The 25,112-nt window shown below is 53.0% G+C and overlaps 3 protein-coding genes across 4 annotated transcripts in view; 1 reads left to right on the top strand and 2 right to left on the bottom strand.

Moving 5' to 3' along the window:
* Positions 1-565: 565 nt before the first annotated feature.
* Positions 566-6,115, bottom strand: Tmem198 (transmembrane protein 198). 2 transcript variants are annotated; one of them, XM_008825786.3, is made up of 6 exons: positions 5,752-6,115; positions 5,496-5,581; positions 5,240-5,409; positions 2,476-3,051; positions 1,312-1,514; positions 566-993 (listed from the first exon to the last, which is right to left on the bottom strand). In XM_008825786.3, exons 3-6 carry the CDS (start codon positions 5,403-5,405, stop codon positions 856-858), a joined length of 1,083 nt encoding a protein of 360 aa, XP_008824008.1. In that variant the 5' UTR covers positions 5,406-5,409; positions 5,496-5,581; positions 5,752-6,115; the 3' UTR covers positions 566-855. The 2 variants fall into 2 exon arrangements, with proteins under 2 accessions (XP_008824008.1, XP_008824007.1); XM_008825785.3 differs by lacking the exon at positions 5,496-5,581 and having other exon boundaries at positions 5,240-5,447; positions 5,752-6,114.
* Positions 6,116-6,187: 72 nt separating this feature from the next.
* Positions 6,188-11,047, top strand: Chpf (chondroitin polymerizing factor). Its single transcript, XM_008825787.1, has 4 exons — positions 6,188-6,866; positions 7,817-8,390; positions 8,852-9,031; positions 9,365-11,047. The coding sequence occupies exons 1-4, from the start codon at positions 6,553-6,555 to the stop codon at positions 10,619-10,621; spliced, it is 2,325 nt and encodes a 774-aa protein (XP_008824009.1). The 5' UTR covers positions 6,188-6,552; the 3' UTR covers positions 10,622-11,047.
* Positions 10,605-25,112, bottom strand: part of Asic4 (acid sensing ion channel subunit family member 4) — a 22,291-nt gene continuing 7,783 nt past the window's right edge. The window contains 9 exon segments of the mRNA XM_008825788.3: positions 10,605-12,041; positions 12,209-12,313; positions 12,534-12,613; positions 12,692-12,783; positions 14,009-14,162; positions 16,091-16,147; positions 16,565-16,727; positions 16,908-17,035; positions 17,120-17,264. Coding sequence (XP_008824010.2) covers positions 11,928-12,041; positions 12,209-12,313; positions 12,534-12,613; positions 12,692-12,783; positions 14,009-14,162; positions 16,091-16,147; positions 16,565-16,727; positions 16,908-17,035; positions 17,120-17,264 — 1,038 coding nt within the window. The 3' untranslated portion in view covers positions 10,605-11,927.

Genomic DNA, 25,112 nt, shown 5'->3' with positions numbered 1-25,112 from the left:
GCCCATGAAAGTACCAGTCACTGAAGACTTCTAGCAGAGGCCACATAATTTGGCACATTTATAAAAGATGTAAAATAGGGTGGGGGGAGACAGAAGCATGGGGTGTCTAGAGTGGCATGAGAGACACCAGACATGCACCGTGCATTGAAGCCCTTCTCCCTCCACCCGCCTCCCCGACCCAGCCCAGAGCAGCACCCTCTACCCCTATCCCCTGTTACTGCCCTCAGGCTGGTGGTTTTGCAGAGGCCAGGGACTAGGGTCAGGGGTACTGCCATTAACCCCGTGGACAAAGACAAAAACCCTTAGATGAATGGCTGAAAGGCAGAGCAATAGGGGAGGCAGGTAGGCCTCCTCCACATAGACATGCAGGAGAGTGGCCCATGGGACCCCAGTAGTGGGACAGTAGGTGGGGTTGGCCCTGAAGAAGCCCTGCCAGTCAGAAACCTAAGGCAAGGGTCCCAGTTTCCCCTCTAAGCCTACCTCCTCACACACACACACACACACACACACACACATGCACACACACACACACACACACACACACACACACATGCACACACACACACACACACACACACACACACACATGCACACACACACACGCACACACACACATACACACATATAAATGGGCAACACACAACCCTGAGCACAACCCAGTAGGGCTCACACCCCAAGTCCCTCCAGAGTTTAGATGGGAGCATCTCCTCAGAGCTAGCCTGAGACACAGCCTCCCTTCTGGTGGCTGGCCTGTCCTCTCCAAGGAGGGGAGAGAGAGAGCCAAAAGCCACAGGCCTGGCAGGCCTCTTCATGCTGGCAGAGCTGGCGACTACAGTCTAGACAGCAGGAACACAGCTATACCCTCACAGGGGGGCCTGAGCAGGCTGTCAGTGGCCCCCTGGACCCATACTCATAGTCTGTGTCTGTAGGTGAGGCCATAAAGGAGCTCAGTGAGCTCCCAGTCTGCCGATCCCGGAAGCTCTGGATATAGCTCTGTGGGGAAGTAAGCACAAGAGTCAGTGTTATTGCAGACCTACCTCTCTCTGTACCATCCAGGTCTGATGCTCCCCTGGACTTCACAGACCCAGGGCCTCCCCATACTGAGACCTACCACATACCCTATCATTTAATATTGATATTCAGGACACCCTCTCCCTACCTACAGAGCTGTTTCCAGCAGGGCCCAGCTACACAGGTTCTGATGGATGGACAAACACAGGCCTTAAGGCCACTGATCCCTAAGAAGGCCCAGTCATGCCTGGACAATCTACACACTCCCCGCCTGGAGCTGGAGGGGCTTAGGGGCCTCACCGGGGAAAGGACATCTCCATTGAAACGTTTGATGGGCACTGGCCTGCGTCGATAAGCAGGATCAGGGGGCCCAGGCCTTGGAGGTGCCCGAGGACCTCTCGGGGGAGCCCGAGGGGGTCTCTTTTTCCGTCGCTTCTCCTTGCGCTCTTCCTGCTGCCGGATCCTCATCAGCTGCACACGCCGTCGCTGCCGGCTGATGACCACTGTGGAGGGATGGACACAAAAGGCACTCAGGTCCACATGCCTCTTCTCCCCTGAGCCCCTCCCCACCACCTCTCCCACCAGGATGCTTTAGGTTTCCATATTCCCTTGTCCATACCCCCCCACTTCTACCCTGTCACTTCCTTTTCTGATCTCCCACCTCCAAAATGGGACTTCCTGCAGTTTTTCTTTTCTTGCAGAGGTCTTTACATGTAATACCCCCTCCCCAGCTCTTGCTGTTCCAATCCTGAGCCTGTGGGTGACTCCAGGTCAGTCACCATCATCTTTCATCTAGACAGCTGCTGCTTCCTCATTCTACTTGCCTCCTTCTAATGCTTTTTACATCCCCAAACACTAACCTACATTATTTCCTCCCCTACTCTAAGCTGTCCACTGGAATTTCACTGTCCTAATAATATTTCAACCCAGAGGGTCCACACCATCAGTCCATCTCCTGAATTGCACCTGCTCCAAACTGCAACGGGCTCCATAAAGTCACTCTTTCATATTACCCTGTGTCTCTCCATACCACTCTGCACAACTAGAATTATCTTGCTTGTCTACAGGTCTATTATCTGTTTCTCACCTGCCCTGGATGCACATAAATAAGGGTGTGTACCTTTTCTGTTGGTCTGTGTTTGTGGTGCTGAGCACCAGACTCAGAGCCTTATGCACATTGGGCAAGCACCTTACCACTGAGCTACATCCCTTGCCCCTCTTCTGGTTCTTCCTGCTCTATCATCCACTGCCTGGAATGGGCTTGACCTTGAGCCATTGTTGTGGAATGAATGCTGTTACTTAGTCCTATTCTCCCAGACCCTGACCAGGTCAACTTTCTAACCCATTAAGCCCTTCTGCTTTTGATGTATACAGCCTCTGTCCCTTCTCCTTAATCCCTCTATTCCCCCATCCATCCTTGTCCATCCCCTCTTCCCATGCCCAACCTGGCCTATGCCCTCTCACCTTCTGTATGGGAGTCCCTCTCGGCTGTCACCCTCCACTGCACCAGAACGCCCATCAGGCTAAGCAGGGGCCAGAGTGCCAGCAGGGCCCAGCTCCGCCAGCAGAGGGGAGGCACAGGGGCGGCCCGCAGTCGCTCCACCACATAGCGTCCCAGCAGTAGCAGTTCGGCAAAATAGTCTGCAGCAGTGGCGATGAGTGCAGCACCCGTCACAGCAGTGGCCAGGGTGGTGAGTGGACGGGGCCAGCGCAGTGTGAGCAGGGCGCAGAGCAGGCCGCCTCCCAGCAACAGCCCCAGCGGGCCCCATACAGAGCCAGGCTGGTAATAGGGTGCCGAGCCCAGCAGGGCAGCAGCAGCGAGCAGCAGCCCAAGCAGCAGCCCCACCAGGAAGAGGCCTACGCTGCGTACCAGCATGGCCACCAGCCCACAGAGCAGCCCAATGCTCAGTGCAATGCCTGCACTTGCCCCAGCACTCAGCTGTGTCTCCAGAACCCGCTCTCGGTAGCACAGGAGGAAGATGACCACTGAGCCAAACAGCAACCCAGTGAGGAAGAGCACTGCCTTGAAGCAGCGGTAACCTGGAGGAGAACAGGGCTAGTGAGGGGCCAAAATGAGGTCACCAGGCTAGAGAGAGGAGGAGTAAGGAACATGGGGGCACAAGGAAGGCAGAGGCATAGGAACTAAGATCAGAGAATTAAGGGTCATGAAGGCTCAGTGGTAGAGCTAGAGGTCGGGGGAGATCAGATGTTTGCTAGGAGTCATTGGGAAAATGGATATATAATTATTGAGATAATGATTAGAGGTCTTTGAGGGTCAGAGTCATGGATTACTGGAGTTGAGTAAATCAGTAATGGGGCATTGGGAACCAGGGTTCAGAGAGATCAGCCATTGGAGTCATAAAGGGATCTGTAATGAGGGTCTGAAGATGAGGTACCTAGAAGTCAGAAATAATGGATGAATGGGAGTGGGGTCACACAGGTTCAGAAAGATGAGATCCTTGTATGGTCATAGGGCTTCAGAGATTAAAAAAAAAAAAACCTGCTGGAAGGTTACAGAAAGGACAGAGCTGGGCTCTTAGAAGTTTTGTCCTTTGAAGGTCAGGAAGATGGACAGAAGTAGAATCACTGAGATTATTAAAGAGGGGAACACTGAGACCATGGTATGGGGATAAACAATCCATTAATTGGGGTAATAGGGACCAAGGAGTTAGGAGTAAACAAGAATTTGAGCTAGACATCATGGAAGGGTTCAGATGCAAGGTAATGAGATACTAGGAGGTGTCACTGAGGGTTATATGGGGGAATGGTAAATCAAAGAGAAGTAATGGGAGAGATAGTGGTTGTGGAGTTTCAGAAGAGCTTATAGAGCACTACACTCATTAGCAGTACCTGAGAGAGGGAAGGAGGTGTAGATCCCAAACAGGAAGATGGAAGTCAGAGCTGGGAATCAGAGAGGCAGGGAGAGTCAAAGAGAAAGATAATAAAGAGGAGATTCAGTTCCAAGAGTGGGCGTATCAGAGGCCAAAATGTTCTTGGGTCAGAGAGATGAGCAGATTAGACAAGGGCTCTGAATCCCAGAGTAGAAGTGGGATGACAGGGAAGCTGAGAACAGCGAATGAGGCTATCCTGAGCACCATGCAGAGAGAGTAGGGATTTTGGAGGCCTAGTACATGTCCTGAACCCTGGTGAGGAGCATTCCTGCTGCTCTCTCTGCCAATATTCAGCCCAGAGTGGAGGTAAATGGAAAAGGATCATCTGGTCCTCACCCCCTATACCCACCTATTCCAGAGGGAGGTATACTGGCTGCCATACCTCTGCCCAAACCTACTAGCCTCTTTGTCCCAAATGGTTCTGGACACAATCCTCTTGGAGGCTTTCCTTGGGCCCCTACTCATAGCAGACTGTCTCCTCTCTCAAGTTCTATAACTTGTTATAGAATTACTTACTCTAAGCTGCCACCAGTCCATGTGACACTTTTGTGAAATGAAAAAAAAAGGTATACCTTTCTCTAGGGAAAGCAGCCTTAAACCAAGACCTTGAGTTGTCAAGTGGAGCATGAACTGGGTTTCATCAACACTCACCTGTTGAACTGAACTCTCATACTCAGTATCCCAACCCCTCCCCTCTCAATTTCACCCGTATAGTGAAGGCTGGTCTAAAACTTCCATTCTTCTGCTTCCGCTTCCTGAATGCTGAGATTACAAGCATACCCTGCCCTCCCTCGTACAACTCTTCACAGCAACCATCATCATGGGAGTCTGCCTTGTAGGTGATCTCCATGTGTGTGACTACCATCCAGCCCACTCTAATATGTATCACATGTGTGATATTCCAGGTCTCTCCCCCAGCATACAATATACCCTGTTTGTCAGAGACCATGTTTAATCACACTGTCTTTTTAATGTCTGCTTAGCTCAGTGACCCAAACATATCTTCACTACAATAGCTATTATTCATTGAGTGCCTACTAAGTTTTGTAACAACTCTATGTGAGACAAACATCATTTTTGTCCAGGTGAAAAGGCTAAGATTCAAACAGGCGAATATGCCCATTGCTTCACAATGACTAACAGAGCCAGGTTCAAACTCGGAGCCTAATTTAAAGCCTGTGTTCTGTAGAATCTAGTCAATGATCAACAAATATATATTGGATGAATGAGAGAAGATATCTGGGAGTAGGGGATGGGTGGTCGGCAGGAGAAGCTTTGGGAGGTGCCAGAAAAGGGAAGCAGTGGGGACCTCAGGTGAGGAACGAGGGGGATCTCACCAAAGAAGCAGTAGACGACTCCAAACAAACAGCACATGATGCAGACGAGGGCCGGAAGTGCCTGGTACCTGCGCTCCAGGGGCTGTTCACAAGGTGCACCCCAGAAGGCATCATCTGGCTCAGGGGGCAGCAGCTGGAACCGCAGAGTTTCCATAGTGCCTGGCATAGTGCTGGGAATGGAACAGGGTCACCCTCCTGTTCCACCCACCTGACAGAGAGGAAATTGGGGTCAGGAAAAAGTCAGTCGGGTCCCCACCTGGATAAGAATGGGAGTGGGAGAACTCAACAAGGGCACAGTGGACAAAGGAATGGTGCCCACACCGGGCAGCTCTCGAAGCATCCCTGGAATGGGGAGCAAAGACAAAGGGAAACAAGTGCTTGGTTAGTGGGGGCTGGGATGAACTTGAAAGGGGGACTAGATGGAGGGAGATAAGGGGAGGGCGCAGCTAGCGAGAAAGAGGCAGCCGAGACCCAACTGTGGGAGGCTAAATTTGGGATTATCCAAGATCTACCTGTGGTGGAGGCGACCTGAGCTCCCGAGCAAAAGAGGCTGTGCAGGGGCCAGAGAACCCGGGATTGCGTGACGCCAGAGGCTTGGACTGACTGGGGTCCGGGGAAAGTCCTCCGTGCAGAGAACGGGGCTGCTGGGCCGGAGAGACCGGTGTCTGTGCGACGGCGTCGCCACTCCACCTCCAACACCGGCTGGCACTCCAGTCCCGCGGCGTCCGGGGACTCGGGCCGGGCCCGGGGAAGGAGAAGGAGCAGGAGCAGGGGCTCGGGCTGCCCCAGAGCCGCGGCCCCATGCCCTGAGCCCGCCGGCGGCCTTTGGTGCTGATGGACAGCTCCGGCCTCTGCTCCTGACGTCACTCAGGGCGCACCATCCAGGCAGGGGCGGGCTGCTCCTGACGTCACCCGGGACGCACCAACCACACCGGGGGAGGCAGGGGACTCCGCCCCCGGCATCTGGCTCTCTGGCGCTGAGGAGGGGGCACTTCCGGGGGTCCTTCCCCTTTAACCTCCCGTTTCTCCTCCCTCTCCGGTAGCTGACGGCAGAAACCCCACCTTGGGGGCGGGGCCCTCTCAGTGACACGTCGGACAGTGGCGGCCGTCCGGGAGGCCGGGGCGCGGAGCGCAGCTGGAGGGACCTCGGAGCTCGGGCGGGGGTTTCGGCTCGCTCCGCTGGCTGTGATCAGCGGAGAGGGAGCGGGCCCGCCCGCTGGGCCCGGGCCCTCCGGATCCGCCCCCTCCCCGGTCCCGCCCCCTCGGAGCCTCCTCTGGCTGCGCGGGGGTCGGGGGCCCGCTGTCCGGACGCCATGCGGGCTTCGCTGCTGCTGTCGGTGCTGCGGCCCGCAGGGCCCGTGGCCGTGGGCATCTCCCTAGGCTTCACCCTGAGCCTGCTCAGCGTCACTTGGGTGGAGGAGCCATGCGGCCCGGGGCCGCCCCAACCTGGCGATTCTGAGCTGCCGCCGCGCGGCAACACCAACGCGGCGCGCCGGCCCAACTCGGTGCAGCCCGGAGCCGAGCGCGAGAGGACGGGGGCCGGCGCAGGCGCCGCAGAGAACTGGGAGCCGCGCGTCTTGCCCTACCGCCCGGCACAGCCGGGTCAGGCCGCCAAGAAGGCCGTCAGGTAGTGATCCGCTCGGTCCACCTCACTCCCTGGGCACCAGCCCGGACCCGCGCTCCGGGGAGGCCGGGTCAGGCTCCGGAAGGAAGGGACCGGCCGGCCAGGAAGTCTTTGGGCCTGGATAACTTCCTATGGCCCTGCTTTCCAGGCAGTGGTGGGAGCCACTTTGATGCGCTCTTGGGATCCCATCCCGACCTGAACTGAACCTGACCTCTGTCTAAACGGGCTTCACCGGAAGTTAGTTCCCCCAAAGACCCTCTTAGCTCCTAATTTTGCTTAGGGCTAGAAAAATTACTATTACGGAGGGTGAGTGTATAAAGAGAGGGAAAGAAAAAGGCAAGAACTAGGCCCATATCTCATTCCTAGATGGGTTTCAAGGGCCTCCTTGGGATGAGATGGGAGAGGGAGGAATGTTTTTATCCCGTTGATGTCGGTGCCCACTAATTGAAGTAATTTCTAAGTAACAGTTCAAATTCCAGCTTACCTTCTATATGAGGAAGGTGAGTTACTGTCCTAGTTTACTCCTCCCCCAAACACATCAATACACTCCTATGCCATACATTACTATACATCATTTATACGATGTACTTGGAGTATAACAGTGTATTCATGTAGCAGAAAGTATATACATGATGTACCAAGCATTTGACTATTTTAAGTAAATATGAGCTCCATTTGACAGATGGTTCAAATTAAATAATATACTTAAGGACACACTATAATGTAGTGACTCAGGAATTAGATCTGGGGTGTAGCTCTCATACATGCATGGGTATTGCTGTCTTCTAAATGCAAAGCACTCTGTATGTAAAACCAGTATTTAACTTAAATTTTCATGCGTCCTGGGAGAAATGTATTCCTATCCTGTTCACTGATGCAAAACAGGCCCAGAGAAGAAAGGACGCCCGGGGCCTGTATGTTGTCTTTTTCATAACTGTGCTGTCTTTTCCTAGAACTCGATATATCAGCACAGAGTTGGGCATCAGGCAGAGGCTGCTGGTAGCCGTCTTGACCTCACAGGCCACGTTGCCTACACTAGGCGTGGCCGTGAACCGCACTCTGGGACACCGACTAGAGCGGGTGATGTTCCTGACAGGCGCCCGTGGCCGCAGGACACCATCAGGCATGGCCGTGGTGACACTGGGCGAGGAGAGGCCTATCGGACACCTACACCTGGCGCTGCGCCACCTGCTGGAGCAACACGGTGATGACTTTGACTGGTTCTTTCTAGTGCCTGATACAACCTACACTGAGGCCCATGGACTGGCACACTTAGCTGGCCACCTTAGCCTTGCCTCAGCAACCCACCTCTATCTCGGCCGACCTCAGGACTTCATTGGTGGAGAGTCCACCCCAGGCCGCTACTGCCACGGGGGCTTTGGAGTGTTGTTGTCACGCACTCTGCTACAGCAGCTTCGCCCCCACCTGGAAAGCTGCCGTAATGACATCGTTAGTGCACGCCCTGATGAGTGGCTGGGCCGGTGCATTCTGGATGCCACAGGCGTGGGCTGTACTGGTGACCATGAGGTAGGAAGATAAGCCTCCCCATTAGTGTCTCTTCTCTGAGCTTGCATACTTCCTAGGAGAGTATATGAGTGGTGGAGATACAGGCCTGGGTTTTTGTGCTAATTCTAATCCCAGTGGTCTTACGTAAATTACTCAGTCTGTTTCAGTATCCTCATGCATGCGAATGGAAATAATTATTGTGCAAAGATGTAAAAGCATTAGGGAAAAATAAAAAGCATTCAGTGTCAGTTACTTTATTTAGTTCCATGGGCAGCTCTGAGACAGGGTGTTTGCTTGTTTCACAATGAGCTGGCAGACTTGCCCAAGGCTGTGCAAGCTTAACTGGTCACATAGACTTAAAACTCAAAGGACTCAGACTCCCAAGTCCACAACTAGTCATAGGATTAGGAGATGAGACACTAACTATGAGACACAGACAATTCTGTAATTTTTCCCATTCTGCACCCCTCTCTTCTCCCCAGGGGGTACACTACACCTATTTGGAGCTGAGCCCTGGGGAGCCTGTGCAGGAGGGAGACCCTCGTTTTCGCAGTGCCTTGACAGCCCACCCTGTGCGTGACCCTGTGCACATGTACCAGCTGCACAAAGCTTTTGCCCGAGCTGAGCTGGAACGCACATACCAGGAAATCCAGGAGCTGCAGGTACTGTATGGGCTTGAGGGTGAGAGAGAGAAGGGGGAGGTGGAGCAGGGTCTACAGAGAGTTCAGGGGACAAATAAATCAATGTTGGAATCACAGAACAAACCTGCTACCTGGGTCCTGTCTGTTTGACCTGCTCTGCGGAGTCTTCAGGAAACTCCCCTTTTAACCTTCAGACTGCTTCCCTCTGTAGAGAGCCTCTGGGGCCCTTGGTGGGCAGAGGTTGGCAGTGGGCTCCAGGTTCTCCCTAGTATCACTAACTATCCACACAACCCCTGAGCTGTGTGCTGGCTCTATGTCCCCAACTTTGCTCATAAGACTATTTTTCTGGCCCAGTGGGAGATCCAGAATACCAGCCGACTGGCTGCTGATGGGGAGCGGGCTGCTGCCTGGCCAGTGGGTATTCCAGCACCATCCCGCCCTGCCTCACGCTTTGAGGTTCTGCGCTGGGACTACTTCACAGAGCAGTATGCTTTCTCCTGTGCTGATGGCTCACCTCGTTGCCCACTTCATGGGGCTGACCAGGCTGATGTGGCTGATGTTCTGGGGACAGCCTTGGAGGAGCTCAACCGCCGCTACCAACCAGCCCTGCAACTCCGGAAGCAGCAACTGGTGAATGGCTACCGCCGTTTTGATCCTGCCCGGGGTATGGAGTACACCTTGGACTTACAGCTGGAAGCACTGACGCCCCAGGGTGGCCGCTGGCCTCTCACCCACCGGGTACAGCTCCTACGACCCCTGAGCCGTGTGGAGATCTTGCCTGTGCCCTATGTCACAGAGGCCTCACGTCTCACTGTGCTACTGCCTCTGGCTGCAGCCGAGCGTGACCTGGCTGCTGGCTTCCTGGAGGCCTTTGCCACTGCAGCACTGGAACCTGGTGATGCAGCAGCCCTGACCCTGCTGCTGTTGTATGAGCCACGCCAGGCACAGCGGGCAGCCCATGCAGATGTCTTCGCACCTGTCAAGGCCCACGTGGCAGAGCTAGAGCGTCGGTTCCCTGGCTCCCGGGTGCCCTGGCTCAGTGTGCAGACAGCTGCACCCTCTCCTCTGCGCCTCATGGATCTACTCTCCAAGAAGCACCCACTGGACACACTGTTCCTGCTGGCCGGGCCAGACACGGTGCTCACACCTGACTTCCTGAACCGATGCCGCATGCATGCCATCTCTGGCTGGCAGGCCTTCTTTCCCATGCACTTTCAAGCCTTCCATCCTGCGGTGGCTCCACCTCAGGGGCCTGGGCCACCAGAGCTGGGCCGTGACACTGGCCGCTTTGATCGCCAGGCAGCCAGTGAGGCCTGCTTCTACAACTCCGACTATGTGGCGGCCCGTGGGCAGCTGGTGGCAGCCTCAGAGCAGGAGGAGGAGCTTCTGGAGAGCCTGGATGTATATGAGTTGTTCCTGCGCTTCTCCAGCTTGCATGTGCTGCGGGCAGTAGAGCCAGCTCTGCTGCAGCGCTACCGGGCCCAGTCATGTAGTGCACGGCTCAGTGAGGACCTATACCACCGCTGCCGCCAGAGTGTACTGGAGGGCCTTGGCTCTCGCACCCAGCTCGCTATGCTGCTTTTTGAGCAGGAGCAGGGTAACAGCACCTGACCCTACCCTGGTCCCCTGCCCCTGTCCTACTCTTCCCCAAAACCTGGAGCCACCTGTCAGCCTCGCTGGACAGGGCTGGCTGTAGCCTTGAGGGGCAGCCTGCTGGTTATTTGTCTTCTGCTTTGTAGACCCCTGGACAAGCCTTGGGAAAGGTGCCCCAGAGTAACCCCTTCTTGTTCCAAGAAGAGTCTCCCTGCCCCTTTGACACTGCTGATCCAGGCTGTGGCCTCAGTATATTTATGCAGCACAGTCTGCCTGACGCCAGCCATGCCTCCTGGGGTCTTGTCCTGGGGCTGGGCTGTAGAGGAGTTCTTGGAGAAGGGGGGAGTAGAGAGAGGAGGGGTGGGGTGTGGCATCTCCCACCTTCTCCTGTTTGGACCCCTGATGAGTCTCTGGCTTTAATAAACTGGCTGAGTGTGGACTGGTAAGTGTAGATTGATAATTGGGAGTTTTGGCAAAGTAGGCATGGCAGTAGGGAAAGCTGACTCTGAAGATGGAAGCGTCTTGTCCCTGCTGGGGCCTGTGTTTCCTTTTACAGGGACCAAGTCATGCAGATGCCCAGCCCCCAGCCAGCGCATGCTGGGTCTCACACACACATACACAGAGAATTCTTTATGCCTCTTTATTCCCAATTTCATCAGCACTTTATAAAACCAGTCTGGAGGGAGAGAGGCCTGAGAGGCTCCCTGTTCCCCCTCCCCCCAATCTTAGCCAAGGTCTGAAAGGTCTTCTGCCCACTCCCCATGGAGGGGGGACTTGAGGTGGGGCTAGTACAGGGGGAACTGGGAGCTGGGCCAGGCCTGCTGGGCCACCCACTCCCCCTGCCAAGAGGGGAGCTGGGCCTGGAGAGGGAAGTAGAACTAACCCAGCATGCCCAAGTCCCAAGGAGTTGCCTTCTGCCATTAGGGCTGGGACCCTAACTATCCTAAATCACCCTTCCCTGTAACCCCACCCTTCTATGTCTGTCCCACCCCCACCCAGTCCCTAAATATATACAAATGTACAGGACCCGCCCAGCCAGGGCTCCATCTCCCCCTCTTCCTCCCTCCCTTCCTGAGGAGCCTCTAGTCTGGTCTCCAGCCCTTCCTGGACACCTGCCTGGGGATGGGGAGTGTGGACAAGAAGGACCGTTGTGCAAGGCAGCTGAGCCTGGGTTGGGGAGAGCAGGATCCCAGTCCTGGCCTCTTGGTGAGCACCACCCCTTCCCTTAGCCCTGGGCTGCCCCAGGTCTTCGGTCCCAGGAGCAAAATGTGTGGGGTCTGAGCAGAGTCCCAGACTCATTGGTCCTTTCCCACACAGCACCATCCTAGCAAGCAAAGTCTTCAAAGAGGCCTCCTGAGGGGCCATGGGGGTGGTGGTGGTTGGGGAGGAGACTGCTGGCTCCCCCACCCTCAGCATGGCCCCTGCTTGGACAAGGACTCTGTAAAATGAAGAAGGGACAGACCAGGGGTCAAGTTGTGTCCCCAAGTCTTAGCAACAGCTTTTCCTTAACCCCCTGAGTGTCTTGGGAGCTTTTAGGGAGTGTAGCCCTGGGGAGAGGATGCTGGCCATGCTTTCCAGGTTGGAGGGCAGGGTGCTTGTCCTCACCTGTTCCTTCAGCTCCTGCAGCCCCAAAGTAGAGATGCCCCCAGTGGACGCCCTCAGTGGGGTTTTTGGCCGCCGCCATACCTTCTTGAGTCTGTCCCAGGACACCTTGCAGGTCAGGGCAGCGAGTAGCAGTTATAGGACTCACTGCCTGGCAGTCCCTCAGAATAGGGCTTCCCATATCCCAAGCCAACCTCTTCAGACCTCCAGGGCCCTTTTTCTTCCAACCAGTCAGAGGAACTGGCACAGAACCCTGAGCCTACTTACCACCCAGGAGCCTGCCCTGCACCACCCACTCTACCTTTCCCACACTCTCCTCATCTCTTACCTCATAAATGTAGTCAAGGATCTCCAGCAAGGTGAGGATGCTAGCCCCAATAAATAGGCCCATCTGTCCCCCAAGGTCTCCTGGGGAGCAGGAGGGCAGGGTCAGTGGGGAACAGACTAGGATGATCAACACGAGTGGGAACAAGGGCTAAGGCTCACCCAGCAGGGCTGACAGGCCATAGGCTGCTCGCTGCTCCATGGCTTCAGAAGTTAGGGCCTCAAAAAAGACATCCAGGACCAGGAAGTTCTCCCTGGGAGACATAAAATGGCATCTGTGTGGGGCCACGGCTCCTGAGGAAGTGGCTGGCAAGGACATCTTCAGTTCATCCTGTTCTGAAACCCATGTGTGTTGGGGAGCTAAGTGACCGAGACTCCCAAAGGGAGATAGGTCCAACCGTATGTTACCTTCCTGGGTTTTGTTTAGTTGTTTTATCCCATAAGGCCTAGGCTGGCCTGGAACTCTTTGTAGTTGAGGATGACCTTCAACTTCTGATCCTCCTGCCTCCACCTCTTTAATGATAGCATTACAAATATGTACCACTAAGCCTGGTGAGCCTCCTACTTCCTGAAGGCTAGTAAATGACTTAAGAGAAAAACTAACAAAATTGAGTTCTGTAGTAGTGCTTCCTGAATGCTTAAAAAAACATTCATTTTGCCTCAACTCAACCTTATGTCTCTCTAGAACTTTCAATGGCTCTAGAACTTTCAATGGCTCCCTGTTGCCCACTCTAAAATCCTGAAATTCCTCTCCTCAGCTTTCAAGTTTGCCTAGAATCATTTGCACTGTATCTTTTTGTCCAAACTGTTTTCCACTCAGCGTCCCATCGCACAGCCCCCTGCTACACTGGCTTATCTTGGTACCACCTCACAGTTCTCTAATTGGGATGCTTCCCTTCACTCTTCCTTTTATAGACCCAAACTCAGGATCTTCAAAGGCCAATTCATACCTTCCCTGCTTCCTCTCCCCCATAGGACTCAAGAATCAGTACTTCATCATATAATTTAGTTTGTTCACAAAGTGGCACAGATTTTGTGTTATAACCATCTATCCACAGAATCCAGCACTGGGCCAGGCACACAAGTCATGCTCAGTATTTGATTAAGCAGAGCACCATACCCAAGGCTCAGTGCAGCCCTCCTTGTTCCTTTCCCACCCACACTCTTTCCTTCTCCCTCCCCGTCTCCCTCAGCACACAGATTCACTTAGCATCCACCACCTGGTTCCCAGGTTGCTAGAGGAGAAAATCATATAAAGGGCTCTAAAACAATGGGATCTGTGCAGTGGCAGAATATGTACAGGGAGCTATGGGAGTCCACATGGTGATGGACCTAGGTTGGGGCTTGAAGGCCAATAATTAGGAGGATTCTAATGGCATTCCTGGCAGAAGACCCATCACAGCCCATTCCCAATCCCTACCATGCCCCAGGTCCACTGAAGGGACCTCCCCACAAAGCCCATCTGTGGGCACATCGTACCGTATATAGGTCTCATTTCGGTTGTACTTCCTTGCCAGGTACCGAGCTGAGCCCCTGTTGGGGATCTTGACCATGGAGATCTCTTTCCCATAACGAGTTAAGTTGCAAGGTGTAGGGCAGAAGCATGGGCCTTCAGAGCCCGCACCCAGAGAGTCTGCAACACAGAGGCATTAACTGCAGGGGGGAGGGTGGCCCGCAGGCCCACTAGCTGTGGAGGCAAGTACAGGGACTCTTCTGAGCTGGCATGTTCATGCAGAGGGTCAGACCTGTTAACTCCTAGAACATACTGACTGGAGTCCCCCTCAGACCAATTTTAAACTGCCTGTGAGTACAGCACCTCTGCAGGCATCTCTTTTTTTCTGTCCCCAGCTCCCTGGAACATGGAGATCTCATGCCCCAGAAGGAGATCACATCTGTCTCTGTTAGCTACAAGAGGCCCACAGATGCATGGGGAAGCATGGAAAGGGTGCTTGGATGGATGGATGGATGGATGGATGGATGGATGGATGGATGGATGGATGGATGGATAGAACAAACTCAAACTGGTGGCCAGGATTCATGTCCTTGTGATGTGCTGGAATTTCTCTGCTTTGCCCCTTCAGGCTCCCTTTCCACGCTCTTCTGCCTTGTTCTATGCCCCAAGAGGCTGATCCCTGCCAAATACATCACCTCGACTCCTTTGCCCTCTGGCCTGGGGTTAGGCAGGTCAAAGAGAGACTGGAAGGGCAGAGATACCCATGTACTTTCCCAACTTCCTGGATCACCAAGCTGTGGAGAGACAGAGGCTGTGTTCTTGCTCTTGTGCCACACAGCTGTCAATTGGCTCTCTCGGGCAGCACCAGGTCTCTGGGCTCCATAACACTCCTTACTTTCATCCTTTCAGGTGCTCCCCAGTGTCACTTAGTTTGTGGGCTCTTGCCATATCTGTGGCTCTCTTATTCCTGCTGATACATCTGTTCCTTTGATGAATGTTCTTCTGTTACCCACTTGACAGGTGCAGGTGGTAGGAGGGACAGAGGAGATCTGGGTATGTCGATCTGCTACCCCAGCATCTCAAATCCATCTCCAGGACCCCATCACATCTGGATTTTTGCAGGGAGCACCTGACCAGTGCCCTGCTTTAAGCTATCCACTTTATATCTCATCCATTCACCTTTCTGCCTTGCTTTAAGCCTTCATTGGCTTCCCAGAGCCTCCTTTTTTGACTCTCTGCTTCCTTCATCATCTTCTGCCTGCAACTATGCTGACTTTTAAGTACCCTAGACAAAACATGCTTTCACAAGGTCTTTAGAACATGTTATCCCCACAGCCCAGAACACCTAGAACATACTTCTTTTTGCACTTGGTTGACTCATGCACCCTTCAAGCCTCTGCCAATATGTAGCTTCTCCTAGGAATCCTCCCAGCCTCTCCTGATTGGGACTGCATGCCCCTCCCCAGGGCTTTGTAACACTCTTGAGATACCCCTATCCAAAAACGCCACACTGTGTTAACATCTGTCCTCAGCTGGGCAAGGGCAGGGCTTTTGCCCTCACACTCATCCCCAACACCCAGAACAGGCTGCACAGGTCTGGAGAATGAATGAATCAATCATCAGTTAGGTGAGTGGGTGAGTGGATGGATGGATGGATAGATGGGTGTAGATTAGGTAAGGCCTGTGGACAGATAGGGTTTGCTTGACCCACATTGATACCTGGCAATGCATTTTTCTTGGGGCCTAGAGAGAAATTATTTCATTTTCTCAGCAAGCAGAAAGGCTAGCAGCTATAGCGTGTGTGTGTGTGGGGAGAGAGAGAGAGAGAGAGAGAGAGAGAGAGAGAGAGAGAGAGAGCACTCATTGGCAGAACTGAGACGGGAAGCCCAGCCCAAGTCCTAGCCTTGGGTTCTCTGAAATACCCCCATAGTCTGTGACCATTAACCAAGTACCTGAACCTGCAGAAGCCCTCAGACCCCCTGACGTGTGAAACCAAGCTCAACCTCAGCAAGACCCCTCCAGGGAAAGACTGGGAGAAGTGACAGAGAGGAGAAGGGTACACAGAGGAGTGAAGAGGGTGATGAGAGGTGGGGGAAGGCAGCACGGACCCAGTGTATGGTCAGCACACTCAATGTAGATATTTGGCGGACAGATGGTCTCATTGCCTAAAAGAAGAGAAGAGTATTTTGAGATCTACAGTCCTTTCCTTTCTCCCTTACCACACACCCATGTGGGCATCCACATACAAATGTGCATGCTTGCACATATGCATAACAGATGAATGTATACATACCTGTGCACTATAAGCATGATAATATATAAACACATATGCACAAAAACATGTGTACTTGCTTAACTATGTACATACACACTCAAGCTCATGCACACAACCCCAAATATACACATACAAATACATATGAACATGCACACAAGCATGTACATACATGCATTTCCAAATATATGAGAACTTGTATGAATGCCCAGACATATGTGAGCACACTCTCATGTTGTATACATGCTCCTGCCCCTGGAGATTCAAAAACTCAGAAAGGTGGCAGCAGGGACTGGCTGGAGGTGCCCACCTGGCATGTGCACCATCCGGCAGTGACAGCGCTGAAGCACAGCTTCCTTTTCACAGCGTAGTCGGCAGGCAGACACACTATAGGCCGAATAGCCCTGAAGCTCAGGCTCCCCGAGCTCGCTCTCCACCCGGCAGTTGCCCCAAGGCTGGGGCAGATAGGTTAGCTGAAGAAATGGGATATGAGGGGGTCAAGGCCAAGAATGCAGCCCAGTCCTCCAGTGTCCATGGCCCAAACAAGGGCTATGGGGCTGGTAGATTGTGAGTTTCTGAGGACAGATCTGGTCAGCATCCCTCTGAGCAGAGGCTTGCCTGTTCCCAGTTAAGACCCAGCTGGGGATACTCACCCGCTGTTCTTGGCAGGACACAAATGTCTGGAAGCCTGGGGACACACCAAATCCCAACTGGTGGATGTAGGGAGGCTCCTCCTGGCTGTGGATCTGTACCCGAATGCCTGCCTCAAATGACGTCTCATCTGCACAGCAGAGATGTGGAGCTTCGGAACCTGCCCCAGGCCCCGGTCCCCAGGTTGACCCTTATCCCTTTCCCGCCTGTATACTTGTCTCCCTCCATATGGGTAGGTACTCCTCCTGCTGGATGTCTAGCATGATCTCCAAGCCACTGCCCATGCCACCTGCCCGGCTGGGCAGTGAGCTTTGTGGATCCGCGTTGAAGGTGTAACACTTCCCATAGCGAGTATAGACCTGAAGTGGGACAGAACATATCAATAGCAGAACTCTTTTTATTGCCAGGTTCTCTCTGTGTAGCTCAAGTCTCCCTTCATCCATCCCTGTCCTCTGTTCTCTGCACAACAGCCAAAACACTCAAACCCAATCAAGTTCCGTGCCAGATTCTACAATCTGTAGTTCACCCACATCATGTTGTAAAACCTCAAACGTACACAATAAAACTTATTATTTATGTGTACACATCTGTGTGTGTGTGTGTGCACATGCAGGTGGAGGCCATAAGTTGGTGTCAAGTGTCCTCCTCAGTCATCTCCACCTTATTATTGGAGACAGATCTTTCACTGAACATGGAGCTCATCAATTTGGCCAGACTGGCTGATCAGAGAGTTCTAAGGATCCTCTTGTCTCTGCCTGCCCAGTGCTGGGATTACAGGCACATGTACCCCTGCCTGGCCTTTTACATGGTTCTGGGGATCAGACTCAGATCCTCATACTTGTGCAGCAAGCACTCTACCATCTGGGCCCAATAAAACTTATTTTAAAACCAAATTAAACAATAATGGCTTCCCATTTTCCAGAGGATGAAGTCAGACTCCTTCCCTAGCCTGAAAGTCTCCATTCAGTATGCCCTGACACCCCAAATATCTACTGCCCTAACACCCCAAATCTGTGACGAACCCAAACATCTGGTACTTGACATCCTGTGTTCACAGGGTATTTGTTCAGTACATATCAAGACCTGAGACTTTGATCACTGCGCGTCTCACTGTCCACTGTTCATCTCCCCCAACAGAGAGCAGGCTGTACAAGAGCATTGAGCCTGCCTTGATATCCCATGCGCTTGCCCAGGTTTGAGGTACAAAAGACACTTTCATAAGTGATAACAGGCCAAAGCCCATCTCCCGTCTCCTCTTCGAGAGTTCTCACCAATGAACACCAGGTGGCGCTGGCGCCCCGGGGATGGAGGCGCAGGCTCAGACTGGAGATTTGGCTGCTGCCTCAAGTCCTGCAGCAGCTGGGGTGGGAGAGCTGCTGAGAAAGAGACGGATTCTAGTTCCTTCCTACCAGGCCCACCCCACAGAGACGCGCCCCTGGGTCAAACCCATCACAGGCAGCACCTTCCCTGGGGGCAGGGGGGCAGCGCGATCCATCACTACCCCGCCCCTCTCCTCGGAACATGTTCACACTGTCAAAGCATGAAGTGGCATTGGGGTGGGGGGTAGCTCCCTAGACTTGGCTGCAGAGGGAGAGTGCAGAAGGGCGAGGCTGGACTGAGAGCTGGGGAAGTGCAGAGTTCTGAAGCAGCTGAGGGGACCTCCAGAAACATGGGGGGGGCACGGTTCAGACCTCCCCCCTTCTGCTGAGTCAGCCACTACAGCTTCAGCAACCCTGATTCTACCTACTCCACAGTACTTCCTTCACTCGACCTGATTTCTAAAATTTAAATAAATTGCATAGCAAGTACTAAAACATGGCAACATCTCCTACTGGCCCATTTCATCCACTCAGGGGCTCTGATGGGTTTAATTATCTCAATAACAGATGAAGAAACTGCAGCTCAGAGAGGTGGTATGACTTGTACAAGGTCACATCACACAGCTAGTGAGCAGAAGGAACTCATCAGAATGCAAAGCTCCAGTTTTTCCCTTAACTCATTCTTAGCATCACCCTACCCCAAACCTACTCACATCAAGAGCCAGCTCCCACCTCAGGATTGGAAGAGACAGCGTGTGTCCCATGCTGCTGGCCCGGCCAGTCCTTTCCTTTGCTTCTCTTTTCCTTCAGCTCTGTTCCTCCACTCCTTCCTCTTTATAGCTGCTGCCTTCCTTTCCTCACCTGTCCCTTCCCAATGACTGGGTTCTAGTCCTTGGGTCCCATCTGCAGCACTCTGCCCACACCTTACCCTTCCTGCAGCATGTTCCTGTGGGGCAGAAGAGGGTGTCACAGACAGCTCAGAGGATTCAGAGTACCCTCAGGCATGTTAAACTACAAGCTCTAAGTGAATCCTCGTAACTACCCTGAGGTCCGTATTTTCTTCTCATTCTGCAGATGAGGAAACAGACGCTCAGAGAACTAGACCTGTTTGCTTAGGTCTCCAAATCTCCAATTTCCAGTGCTCAATTGCCAGTGTGTACATAGATCACCTTTGTAAAGTGCCAGTTCTGGTTTAATAAATGGAGGTGGATGAACCCAAACAGGGCTGAGAGTCTGCATTTCTACAAATCTACTGATCCATGGACCACATAGAATGTAGAAAGGTGCTAGATGAACAGGACATGGTGGCACAGGACTGTAATTCTAGCTTCTCTGGAGACCAAGGCAGGAGGATGGCAATTTTAAGATCCTGCTGGGTTACAGAGTGAGTTCACAGCTAGTCTAGGTGACTTCGTGATATTTTGTCTCAAAATAAAAAGTAAAGAGAGCCAGGGATGTAGCTCAGTGGTAGAGTGCTTGCCTAGAGAGGGCCTAGGCATTAGAGGAAGATACAAGAACCCAGCAAGAGAGCTTGGCCCTGGACTCTTGGGACATGTTTGTGGAGGGAGGAGACCCTGAAGTGCACTGGGTACAAAACTCCTGACTTCCCAGTGGTGTGGGAAAGTCAGATGAGGGAACAGAGAAGTATCCAACATCTTCCCATTTCAAGCCAAGAAGATGCAGGAATCAGCTCCTGCCAACACAGCCAGTTTTGAGTACATGCTTGAGTTCAGAGGCTAAACGAAGCTCAGGATCCATGGGAGAACCCTATGTATGAGCAGCTCACTCGTGTCCCTCTGTATTCATACCATCTGTGCAGCTCCCTGACTGCCAGAATACCATGGTCTCTCCAAAGCTCAGCCCCACTTACAGGTCCCCAACTCCCTGAGGCCTAGAGTCCTGTTCCCTCTTGGCATCCCTAAGGTCCAGTAAGATTAGCAGAGGGGTGAAGGACAGAAGAAAAGCAAACATGATCAAACACTCTTTGTCCCAGGTCTTTTGATAAATGCTTTTGATATACTTTCTCCTTGGAGCCTGCAAGAAAGCTACATGATGTAATTATTGTTTTGCCCCCCACCCCCACCCCATAATGATGGAGTAGCTGAAGCTCAGAGAAGTAGCTTGGCTAAGAATACACAGCAAGTAAAGGACTGTGGAGATCCAAAATGGAACAGAGCCCATGTGAAAACAGTCAATGCTTATAAAACACAATGGGTTCAGTGAATAAAAGACTGTCGTACCGGCCCTATGTGGGGCCACCACTGAAGGTATATGCTTCTGTTCAACAGATGCACACAGACACACACTACAGGACCCTAAATCCAGCCACCTGCAAGATGGAGCCCATCCCTGGTTTGGGAGGAGTGTGATTACCTAGCACATATATCCATGAAGTAGCTGTGAAGAGGGGGGACAGTAAGTGACACAGAAGGTGGGTGGAAGTAGCTTGGATCCAAGGGGCACTGCAGGAAATGGACAAGCCAGACTGGCAGGACTGAGCCACCTGCACAGCCCAGGTCAGGCCCCACTGCTGGGCAGAGCACAGCGTTGCCCCGGAGACAGTCCCTGGCCCAGGCAGTGGTGGTAGAGCTAGCCACCAGCTCCTAAGTGGCAGAATTCTGGTGGCAGCACAGTCGGCAGCTTCCTCCATGGAGACGGCACGGCTGCTCAGCCACAAGGTCCCACTAGTTGTCCATTGCTCCCTCCCCACAGACTGGCCTGGAAGGAGGGTGTATGTGCAGTAGTTGAGAGCCTAGGGCACAATCACGGAGAGAGTAGGTCCTGGGCCAATTAGTGTCCTAAGAGTGAAGGAGCCATCTCCAGATAACCTCAGCCTCTAAGCCCTGCCCATAGGGTCTTGGCCCCATGTCAAAACCCTACTACCTCCTCTCTGCCTTGGCTCCCAGACCCACTCTCTCAGCCCTAATGGAGTGTGTGGCCCTCCCAGAGCCTCCTCTGGGCTGAAGAGGCATAGCCTGTAGGCAGGACACCCTTTGGATCCCTCCACTACCTTCCTTTAGCCAGCCTTCTGCTGGTCCCTCTCTGACTACCTCTCCCCTTAGTGCTGGCCAGAGCCCATGGTTGAGAGCTGTTTTCTGGTCTCAGTCTGCTTTTCCAGTGCTTCTCTAATTCAGATAGTCCCCCGTCTATCTGTTCCTGGCACCCAATCGATTGTCCCTCTGAACTGTTTCTCTGCCCCCTGGCCCTTGATCAGCCTGTCCATCACCGCAGCACATCTTCCTCTCCCACTGCCTAGATGCTTCCTGTCCTCTCTGTCCCTTGCCATCTGCACCTCTCTCCTACTTGCTTTCCTCTCTGTTCATTCTTGCACATGGGGTATCCAGTATTTGTCTTTTGTTTTCCTCCCAAACTTTATCATGGGCCTGAGGTCACCCAGGTGCCCTCCCCCTTCTGCTCCCCTCCAGTCTGCTTGAGACAGTGATCAGGAGCTGGGAGAGATCTGTCCAGAGTTTGCTTCCCTGAACGATGGTTTCTCTCAGCCCTCTGAGCTCCATCCATCCACAGCTCCCATTTAGCTGTCCCTGCCTGGCTGCTGGCTTTCCCCTAAGCCCTCGCTGGTTTCTTTTCCTCCCTGAAGCCACACAGCCCACAGGGTTAATAGGCAATTAGCAGGGCCAGGGCTCAGCAATGTGGGGGAAGAAGGCCCTGGGCCTCTAGGAGATAAGAAACAGCTAGGAGCAGCATGGACCAAGCAGCAAATCCCACAGCTAATCTGCAGCCTGGGCTTTATCTCTACTGCCTTATGGGCACCCTGCTTCTGCCAAGACCCTAGCACCTCCCTCCTAGCTACTTCTCTATGCATGGCAGTCCCCCCACCTCAGCCCTACTTTGTGGAGTCTACCCCCTACCTCATTTTTAGGAGCCCTGAAATGAACTTCCCTTTACCATGCAGTATGCTAGGGTCTACTGTGGATCAGTAGAAGGGAGTGCAATGTCATCCTCCCTAGGCTATGACTAACACCCCAGGGTCAGAGAGGTCCCAGGCCGTGGCTTTACTCAGAGGTGATCCAGCATCTAGGTTCATAGCCCCATCCTTCCCCATCTCCCAGGGGCAGAGGAAGGACAATGGCACCATCTCAAAATGTCTGGATGTTTCTGGTGGTCAGAAGCTTGAGGTTACTCAGACCAAGCCCCCATTGTACAAAGGCTGACACAGAGGCCTAGAGATGCCAAGACCCATGTCCAGTGGCCCCCAAGGAAGATTCAGCACTAGAACCTAGTTCTCCTTCCTGGTCAGTACCAGTATTCTTCACTAATTTTATCACCTCCCCAAGAGTCAATAGACACTGGGTCCAGCTGCAAGTCTAGCTCTGACAGCCTGTGACCTAGGTTAGTGAGTTGTCAGCTTTTCTGGACCTGAGTTTCCTCGCATGTCAAATGGAGCCTTCCAGAAAATTCCTGCTTTTACTTATTTCATGGGTTAAGTCTCAAAGGAGATAAAATAGGAGTCCAATGGCAAGCACCTGTAGTCCCAGCTACTCAGGAGTCTGAGACAGTAGGATTGCTTGAGCCCAGGAATTTGTGGCAACATAGTGGACACCACATCCTTAAATAAACAAACAAATGGATATTTGTAGAGTGAAATAATTTGCATTAGCCTCAATGTTAGCATATGATGTTGGAAATGGATATAAAGGCCTCAGAACAAAAAGAAAGGGACACAGATTTTACAGCCTGACAAAGCAGGGTTCAAATCCTGCCTCTTCCACCAACCTTGACAAACAACCCGAGAGAGTGATCAGGCACTGGGTGCCTGACAACCTCTTTAAGTCTTGGCTTGCACCTCCATAAAAGGCAACCAGCAATTCTACCTCTTCAGGTTAGGACTGCAGATTAGAGATAAACTCAGGGTGATGCATGGCAGGCGTTCAGAGAGGGGGGCTGCCCACCTAGGGAAGGGAGATTCTAGCCAAGACTGCACAGCTACTTTGGTTTTGGATCCCCACTGGGCCCAATCTCACAGGGCATCACGCCTCTTGGTAAAGATGTCTGCGCTTTGGGAGGTGCTCAGGGCTTGGAGCTCTTTCAGAGCGCCAGTTAGGGCTCTCCCAGCAGACAAAAGGCTTAACCAGCTTACCTCTGGGACTTGCACTTACTTAAGCCTGTGGGATTTGGGTTCAGTCACTTAACCTCTCTGAGTCTCCATTTTTCACCTGTGAAATGGGAATAAAATCAGGCACTCTTCAGAGGCAGTATGAGAAAAGAGATAATTATATAGCACATTAGCAACAGCTACTCTGAACCAAGCAGTCTTGAATACTTAACTTAAATGAACTCCTCCATGCTCAGAAAGATAGGAGGTATTCTCATTGCCTACATTTCACAGACAAGATGATGGAGGCACAGTGAGGGCCAGGAATTTTTGCCAGGGTCACATGGTGTGGCAGAGCAGGGGATAGTAGGTATTCAGACAACAAGTATGTCAAACACTATTTGTCGAATTTTTACAATGTATCTGGCACTGTGCTTGATGCTGGGGACACACCCCAGAACAAAACAGTCTGTCTTGAAGAGTTTGCTGTCTGATACAGAGGCATTCATTCATTCAAAAAGCGTTTGCTGAGCACCTACGCCGTGTGCCAGGCATGCTGAAAGTGCCAGGTCTACAAGCAGGAACAGAACACACAAATCTAACAATCACACAAATAGATGCTACTGGCTATGGTCCATGCTGTGATGGGGATCCCAGCCAAGGCCTCTAATGGTGCAATAGGAGTTTGATTCTAGTTGGAGGGTTAGAGAAAGCTTCTTTGAGTCAGCCTGCTGCCCTCTACCCAAAAAGGACATCAGATGAAGATTTAGGGAGGAGAGTGGGCCACTTCCCTACCACACAATCAAAACAGTTCCAGTTCCCACTGCCACCCACATGTTTTTCAGGGGTCCTTCATTCCCAAGGTGGATCTAGGAATCAATGGTGGTCATGTTTGTTCAAATCTAGGTGTGAGAACCATAGTGGACCAGAAGGAAGAAACGGCTAAGAGCCAGAAGGGCTCATGAAATGGAAGCATGCTGTGATCCACAGCTCACAGCAGCTTCCTAACTGGGAGAAAGCAGGATTCCAGAACCCAGGTAAGCCCTCAGACCTCTTCCCAGGCAGCTATTCCTCAAGCCAGAAGCTCTAGAAAGTCCATTTTCCAGGTGGTAATATTTGTACTTAGTAACCAAATCTTTCCCTGGCATTCCCTGCATTCCCGATGCAAAGTTGACCTGAAGAGTTTCACTCACACTGTGAGGCACGCACCCACGGTGGCTGGCGGGGTTCCCTGTTCCACCAAGATTGGGATGGCGGTGGGGACAGAATAGGGGACAAGTGGACGAGTGGGAGGGCGCCCACCAGGAAACTCTGTCCTAGACGCATTCCTGGCGGCCCAGGTCTGGCCGCCCGCACCACGTGGCCGCACCCACCGGCCGCGCTCCCAGCCGGCCGCCTCTCCCTCCCGCGGGGCAGGCATCCATCACTGCGCAGCGCCCTCCCTCCGTCTCTTCTGGGCGCCGCGGCTCTCCTCCCTGGGTTTGCCTCATTTGCATTCCCCCGGCTCCCAGCTCCTCCGCAAAGTGACCTCCGCGCACACAGCAGAGCCAGAGGCTTCCACCGCGGAGGGAGACACCGTCGCCCGCCGTGGCCAGGAAGGGGACGAGAGGGGCGGGAGCCTGGACAGCCGGGATTGGGGTGGGTACCAAGGAGATGGAGCAGAGCCGGGCGGGGCTGGCGAAACTGGGAACAACCGAAAGGCCTGGTGCTGAGGGGGCGCTGAAGGACTTGGGTTGGATTTGAACCTGCGACCTCGGTCCATATTTGGCCTGGAGTGAGGTGTGGAGGTCACGGCGAGGTCCAGGGAGCTGCACCCTAGAAATGAAACCTCAGCT

The sequence above is a fragment of the Nannospalax galili genome, unplaced genomic scaffold (assembly GCF_000622305.1).
Source record: "Nannospalax galili isolate Female #2095 unplaced genomic scaffold, S.galili_v1.0 scaffold127, whole genome shotgun sequence".
In the NCBI taxonomy this organism is placed as follows: Eukaryota; Metazoa; Chordata; class Mammalia; order Rodentia; family Spalacidae; genus Nannospalax; species Nannospalax galili.
This window is presented reverse-complemented; position numbering and strand designations above follow the sequence as displayed.

What these genes read in the sequence shown, in the direction of transcription:
- Tmem198 (XM_008825786.3), bottom strand. Translation starts at nt 5,405, where the DNA reads ATGCCAGGCACTATGGAAACTCTGCGGTTCCAGCTGCTGCCCCCTGAG. An exon ending in AGTCGTCTACTGCTTCTTTG is followed by an intron (nt 3,052 to 5,239) that starts GTGAGATCCCCC and finishes GTTCTCCTCCAG; the next exon opens with GTTACCGCTGCTTCAAGGCA. An exon ending in ATGGAGATGTCCTTTCCCCG is followed by an intron (nt 994 to 1,311) that starts GTGAGGCCCCTA and finishes ACTTCCCCACAG; the next exon opens with AGCTATATCCAGAGCTTCCG.
- Chpf (XM_008825787.1), top strand. Translation starts at nt 6,553, where the DNA reads ATGCGGGCTTCGCTGCTGCTGTCGGTGCTGCGGCCCGCAGGGCCCGTG. An exon ending in GCTGTACTGGTGACCATGAG is followed by an intron (nt 8,391 to 8,851) that starts GTAGGAAGATAA and finishes TCTTCTCCCCAG; the next exon opens with GGGGTACACTACACCTATTT. An exon ending in AGGAAATCCAGGAGCTGCAG is followed by an intron (nt 9,032 to 9,364) that starts GTACTGTATGGG and finishes TTTCTGGCCCAG; the next exon opens with TGGGAGATCCAGAATACCAG.